Source organism: Bactrocera oleae, chromosome 2 (genome assembly GCF_042242935.1).
Source record: "Bactrocera oleae isolate idBacOlea1 chromosome 2, idBacOlea1, whole genome shotgun sequence".
In the NCBI taxonomy this organism is placed as follows: Eukaryota; Metazoa; Arthropoda; class Insecta; order Diptera; family Tephritidae; genus Bactrocera; species Bactrocera oleae.
In genome coordinates this window covers 74,025,816-74,033,342 of record NC_091536.1, presented here as the reverse complement: position 1 = coordinate 74,033,342, position 7,527 = coordinate 74,025,816, and the positions used below count along the sequence as shown (strand labels likewise).

At 33.2% G+C, this 7,527-nt stretch overlaps 2 protein-coding genes across 4 annotated transcripts in view; both read left to right on the top strand.

The window, feature by feature from the left end:
• The first annotated feature begins 2,176 nt into the window (after window positions 1–2,176).
• LOC106616027 (protein FAM50 homolog) lies at window positions 2,177–3,585 on the top strand. Its single transcript, XM_014232475.3, has one exon. The coding sequence runs from the start codon at window positions 2,312–2,314 to the stop codon at window positions 3,389–3,391; it is 1,080 nt and encodes a 359-aa protein (XP_014087950.1). The 5' UTR covers window positions 2,177–2,311; the 3' UTR covers window positions 3,392–3,585.
• A 1,196-nt stretch (window positions 3,586–4,781) lies between these two features.
• Apc2 (Adenomatous polyposis coli 2) overlaps window positions 4,782–7,527 on the top strand; it is a 29,481-nt gene continuing 26,735 nt past the window's right edge. Inside the window, exon 1 of one of the 3 annotated variants that reach the window (XM_070105649.1) lies at window positions 4,782–5,109. The gene's annotated coding sequence lies outside the window, so the exon portion shown is untranslated. The other 2 variants (XM_036358568.2, XM_014232496.3) reach the window with 2 other exon arrangements.

Sequence of the window (7,527 nt, the reverse complement as noted above, 5' to 3'; positions counted from 1 at the left end):
CAAAAAATCGAATCCCTCAACTTCGTAATAAAAATCGCTATCTAGCTAATTATTGTAATTTTTATTTTTCGATTTTTTGTATATTGTAAAAATTTCAATGAAAAGTGATTTTAAAATGCGAATATATTATATATTTTCAATATACATTTTTAATTATATTTATTCATATAAATAATTTTAAATTACAAATCAGCAAAAACATTTACGATTATTATATTATGACATTACGAGTAATTAAAAATTTATTTTAAACTGTTATAAATTTAGAAGAAAAAAAACCTACATACAACGAAATTATATTATCTTACCTTTCCAATGTACATACATATGTATAATACTATGTGCGCCTTGGGTTATGCTACACAATTACATGCACCAAAAGGCTCAACACTTCCCTAATTTAAATAAATGACAATCGTTTAACATAAGCATATCGCTACATTAAAAACGTCGCGTGCACGAAAATCTATGCAAAGACAATGGATGTATGTACATTTCAGCAAATAAATATACATACATATGTACATCTACCAGTAGCAATTTGACTAAGCTAATATGTACGAGTGTGCGCTGCTTGTCATATCTAGCGCACCATAAAAGCTATAAATAACATTCTTACTGTAAAAACACCTACTCAAGAAACTGAGGTGGCACATGCCAGCTCCACTTTTCACGCACCCACTCGCTTTTTTCACATAGAGTCGCGGAGGTAGTCAGTCAGCCAGTAAATACCCGACTTTAACTTCAAGCAGAACAAACAGTAGGGAGTCAAAGACTTAAAATCATTGTCGTATGCTTCAAAAAAAGCATGTATTTACGTACAAACGTATATTTGAAAGGCAAAAGCACATTTTTGTTCGCAAATACAGAAAGACAAGTATCAAACACACAATAATGACACAAAATACTTATATCATAAGTTTAAATGCCGAAAAATCTGAGTACTTAGACATTTCAGCCCTTTTCATACTGATTTTATTATTACTGTTAGTATTTTAATACGCAATTTCCGTTTCCGTTTGCCTGTGTGGCTAGCAATGCACACTTAGTATGTTTTAAGTGGCAATACAAATGTATACAAACACACAGATGCACTCACAAAGGTACATTCGTCAACTTTAAAGTTGCGCTCACGCACCCACAAACATTCACCACGCAACGCTACACTTTGTCCTAATGTCCTTGCACTTACTTCACACCCACTGTGTAGAGTGATCCCTTTGCCGTTTCCGCTTTCGATGCCGATTCAAATTTGAATCCCGATTTCACTATGCGTACTCCGCACTGACAGTATCAACACTTCGTTGCGGCCTAACCGCCTTCAACGCACAACTTCACAGGCGAATCATTGACTTTGGCGCTTTCTTACACAACAATTAATTTTTTGCTTTCATTTATTATTATTTTTATTGCCACTTAATTTCGAAAGGTCTTATCAAGTGTTTTCAATGTAACGAATCTTGGCACCTTTTTGTTGTTGCCTTGCCAATTACCGACTTCAGCGTTGTTACCATTTACCCTTTTCACTTTTTTCTTCTTCTTGTACCATCAAACATGATATGAAATGCTGGCAAACTTGGAGTATATGAATGAAGAATTTTTAGTATATTCACTTGTATTTTATATATTTCTTTGAAAGGCGGTTAGGATGTTCTCGGTTCATCCGGCAAATCGTACTTTTCGATTGAGTGTCCCGTCGTTAACTGTCCGAAAGGACGTTTGTTCGATATTGTACTGTTAGTATTTGAGCTTTTTTGACTTTAAGCTCTGGAGGTGCTGCCAATATTTTGTAGGGAAAAATGAGCTTTACAACTGCTAATAATAGTTTCTGAACCTTAAAGAGATTTTAGACTACTGATATAGAGTTTTCTAGTTCTTTCAAAATATATGAATGAATATATGATATATATGAAAATTAAAATGTTTCCATATTTCTGAGGGAATTACATGAAAAAATAAAAATATTTCCATATAAACAATATTTTCAAAAAGTTAATCCTTTAGCCGACCTTTCAGATATTTATTGTTTTTAGGTTTATATATATATAAAATTATATATTTTTTTTTTAAATCCCAATTAAAATTAAATTTCTGCGTTTCTTACACGTTGGCAGCTACACAAACCTAAATGAAGAAGAAGAACTGTACATTCACAGTAAATACATAAACAGCTGTTGACTTTTAGAAAGACCACTACAGCATACAATACATTCAGAAGCAGTGAAAGCATCATACAGATTTGATATTGCATGCAAAATATAATATTTTGTGAAAAATTAATAAATTAGTACATTAAAAAGATTACAACGTAATGGCGCACTACAAGGGAGCCGCCAGTGAAGCGGGCCGTGCCGCACAACTGATGAAAAAACGTGAGATTGCCCAGCAGGAGATTGAGTTCCGCAAGAAAAAAATTGAGGAAGAGCTTAAGCTGGATAAGATTGAAAACAAATTTGCAGCTCATTATGATGCTGTGGAACAGCAACTTAAAAGTTCGACCATCGGTCTGGTCACGTTGGATGAAATGAAGGCCAAGCAGGAGGATATTGTGAGGGAACGTGAAAAAAAGTTAGCACAGAAGAAAGATGAAAAGGAACGTGAAAAGCAACGCGCACTGGAGGCCATACAAGCGGAAAAAAATAAACAAAAACGACAAATTCAAGCACTGTCATTTAGTTTTAATGACGACGAAGAAGATGAAGCAGCTCCGCAAGATGATGACGAGGACGATATCAAAGAAGTTAAAAAGGAGGATACGCCACCTAAGAAGAAGTGGACAGATATCGATGATGATAGTATACCGCCGAAGAAAAAGAAAATATTTAAAAATCCCGAGGTAGACACATCATTTTTGCCTGATCGCGAACGTGAGGAGCAAGAGAACCGCTTAAGGGAACAGTTGCGTCAAGAATGGGTAATGCAACAAGCAGCATTGAAGGATCAAGAAATTACCATCACCTTCAGTTACTGGGATGGTTCAGGTCATAGACGTAGTGTCATTATGAAAAAAGGTAATTCTATATATCAATTTTTGCAACGTTGTCTTGAGTTGCTGCGCAAAGAATTCAACGAACTGAAAACTGTAATGGCTGATCAGTTGATGTATGTGAAAGAAGATTTAATACTGCCACATCATTACTCATTCTATGATTTTATTGTAACAAAGGCGCGTGGTAAGAGTGGACCTTTATTCCAATTCGACGTGCATGATGATGTGCGCATGATAAGCGACGCTACTGTAGAGAAGGAAGAGTCCCACGCAGGCAAAGTGCTTCTACGTTCGTGGTATGAACGTAATAAGCATATTTTTCCAGCCAGCCGTTGGGAGCCATATGATCCCACAAAAACTTATGATAAATATACCATTAAGGATAAGAGCAAAAAAACATGAATTGTATATTTCCTTCAAAATTAATAAAAAAATAAGTACAATATCTAGGAATAACATTAAAATTTTGTTCTAACCCTTTTATCCGTTGCAAATATTTATTTGTATGTATATTGGGTTGGGTGACAAAAAATTATGTTTATGAATATATTATTTAAATATTGAATAATAAAGGTTTTTACTGCATTACCTATCAATTTGAATTTATATTAATATTGCCGAGGTTTGAAAATAAGCAATTGTGTTTGCATTAATTGTCAAATTCATCTTTAAACACCAGTAAAACGCGGTGCCGAAAATATAATACAATATACAAAAACAAAAAGTTCTGTACAAGAACTTGCTTTTGAAGGGTCAGCTTTTATGACATAATGTCATATGCTATAGTTTCCCGATATTGTCGGCTCCGATAAATGTGTAGTTTTTGACGAGCAAAAGACATTTCAGATCGATATCTTACAAACTGAGGTACTAGTTCGCGTATATGCAGACGGACATTGCTAAACCAACTCGGCTCATCATGCTGATCATTTATATACATATACACTCATTTGGCAAATTTAATATATCGTAATATATTCAAGGTTTAATTAGCGCTTACTACTTTGCCACGTAATTGGATACATCTTAAGATTAGGGGTTTGTTTTCGAACAGCGTTTCTATTTCAGGAATATTATTATTCGTTATTTAAAAAGTTTTCTAAGTGAAATCCTCTCTTTTCATGCCTTCCACGTATTCAATACAAAGCGCTATTGCGACCAATAAACTTGGACTCAAAAATTTTAAAGTAAATTTTAAACGAAGATCGTGATATTATATTGTATTTATAAATGTATACAACAGTTCAAAGAACTTACCGAATTTAGACAACTTCCCCACAGAGATTGACTAGAAGATATTAGCCGGATATACATGCAATACTGAGCAGTTCCGCATTGTACTTTGATAAACATTTCACTGATATATACTTGTAGTTATATGTATATATAAACCAATGTATTTGCTGCAACTGTTTTAACACTAATAAAAAGCGTAATGACTAACAAGATTAATTTTATTACTCCGATTTACATAAAAATCCAAATTTGCACATAAATTGAAAATTTTCAGTTAGGTAGCCAAGTTGGCTGCATAAGCGAAAAAGGCGGAAACTGTGTTCGGTCATCAGGCAGCGTAAAATAATGAATAAATATTTTGTAGCATGTTGCAAAAATATTTAAAGCAACTAGTATTAGTATTTTCTACTTATATTCATTTGCATTATATAAATTAATATGTAATTAATCTAAAATTAATTAAATTAAATATATAAATAATTAAAATCTACAACCTCTCTGGCAGCTCTATCGCTTTGAATACTTTAGAAACTGGCAGCACTATGAAATGCTTGTTCTTCAGTGTGCCATAAAATTCCGTCTGGCAAAGTAGATAAAGTGAAAGAAATGAGTGTTTGTGTTTTCGCGTATTTAGTGCTATTTTAATTGAAATGTGTAATAAGTCAGAATAAATATTAATAGTAGTTATCAGTGCCGTTGATAAGAACATTAGCAATCACCTGAATCAGGTAACAACGTTAACGATTCACTCCAACCATCTTCGCCATATAGATAGACATATCCATATATGCATACGATGGTGTACTCACTGATGCAGTGAAATTGAAGCAACGACGACTCCCAGAATTGCTTTTCAAGAAGAATATCCAAAGGAAAGGAAGAAGGTATGTGGGATGATAAGTATTCGCGTGCCTAGTTTGATACACAAGCACTGTTGGTGTTGCGCGTTCTGTGCTTGTGAACAAAAAGTAACAAAGATATTTTACTAGTAATGTTGCGCAAAAATAGTTTCTGAGTGTGTGAAAAAATTATATATTTATAAAAAATAAAGTGGGTATATGTAATCATAAATATATTAATGTAGAAGTGTTTGCTCAGGAAAGTGGCAAAGTATATGACAAAATTTAAGCACTCAAGTGTATGTGAAAAATCAATACGAACCCTCGGTACACCGCATCACCGTCCTATAATATTCACGCCTCCTTTTGCAGGATACGGAATATGTATGTATGCATGGTTGGGGAAAATGGGATTCTGTGAGTACACAAATTCAATGAACATAAATTTAATTTTTTCAAAGGGGCATTGGTATATTTTAATATGGGAAACAATTAAACTTAACGAGATCGAAATTAAACAGTAAAATTGTTTTGTTACTAATAGTTTACCAAGGCGTATAGTTGTAATTCAATTAATTGTAATTATTTAATTGAAAGCTTTAACTAATACCTAAAATAGAATTTCTCATAAACCTAACGTACTTATGTACCTACTATATGCATATGTATAGCACAGACTAAAAAACAATAGGTACCTACATACTTATGTATATCCATATATGCCTATAATATGTACTTTTCCGCATATTTTCCGTTATATTTTTATACCCTGAACAGGGTTTATTAAGTTTGCCACGAATTTTGTAATATATGCGAACTAATCCCTCAGTTTTAGAGATATCGATCTGAAATTTTGCATACCTCCTTCACAAGAAGCTGCTCAAAGCGATCAAAATAAAGTTCTTGTATGGAGGTTTTTTTGACGAGATATCTTCACGACATTTGCGAATATTTATCCACGTCAACAATATAATCTCTAAAGAAATTGTTTGGATCGGATCACTATAGCATATAAATTTCATACAACCTGTTTTTGTATGGAAAACTCTTTTATAATATCTTCACGAAATTTGGCATGAATTATTGTTCAGATCGGAATACTATAACATATCGCTGTCATAAAAACTGAACGATCAAAATTAAGATAAAGATCTTTTTATACTCATTTGTGTTAATGTGCCCATGAAGGGTATTACAGCTCCGGTGCAGCCAAAGTTTATGTTTTTTCTTGTTTTTCATTTACTCCGCAAATGTTTGGTACAAAATAACCTCACTGGAGACGTTTACCGCTTTTTACACTATACTCATCTTTTTTTTACCGCTATATCAAATTGTTGTTGTGCTACCCCTCATCAGCTTGGACACAATCGTTCATCCGAATCGAACTTGATTGTAGTACTCTTAATGTACTTTTACTGTTGCTGGCATTGTTAATTGTATATAAAGTTCCCTTCCTACCAATGTATGTATGTGCATAAGTACATATGTTTATATGTGGGTACATATATACATTAATATATATTAACGTATATAGTTGATTTGTACCTTTGCCTTTTATTTCGCTCTTACTTTTAAAGTTATTATTTTTTCCCTTTTACTTTTTCTTTTATATAATAATAATTAATAAAAACGGAAAAAAAATGAGTTTAACAAAGTTTAATGTTCATAGGTATGTTTGTGTGTTGGTTTATACAGATTTCTTCCAATAGATCTCCATCAATTCAACTAGAGTACATACATAAGTACATACGTTTGTTGTTTTTGTTTTTTTCGTTCATTTTGCGTAATATGTATGCAATTTTCTCCTGTTGCTATCTCCGAATACGTCTTAACTTTGTAAGTTTTGTAAATAGTTTTTGTGCTCTTTACTTATTCCATCAATTTCGGGTTATGAAGTAATTCTTGTCCGTTGGTCATCGATTGCTGAACACCGGTTGAAAGTACGGAGCAAGACTGTGGCTTTTTGAAGGTTGCTTTATTTAGCGTATCTTAGTATATTGTTGTTGCACTTTTGATACATACATATGTACATACATGTGCAAGCTTCCGTATAAATATTATTAGGTCTGCTGTAGACAGAAGCCTGCAAATTAATGGAATAAAACTATTCGATTTTACACATTTCCACATACATACATATGTAGGTAGATGTATATGTATGTAGCAAGCGATAAAGTTGTACTGTGAGTTCTAAAATACGATCTTAGCCCAAGGATCGTTAAACCCACATTACTACCACACTGTAATACGTCTGGTACGTATACCTGTCTGTATATTTTGCATATAGAACTTCGTCTGAAACAAATTGCCTTCATACCGACACACACACACCTACACATGCACACTATATTCGTAAGTGGAAAAAATGCCGGTTTATATATTTGCTTTGCGCGTTTACTTTTGGTCGTATTCTCTTTCAATAATTAATTGGTCGCCTGAGTCATAGGCGTGTGAGGAGACATT

Coding starts and splice junctions, on each gene's coding strand:
- LOC106616027 (XM_014232475.3), top strand. CDS start 2,312: ATGGCGCACTACAAGGGAGCCGCCAGTGAAGCGGGCCGTGCCGCACAA.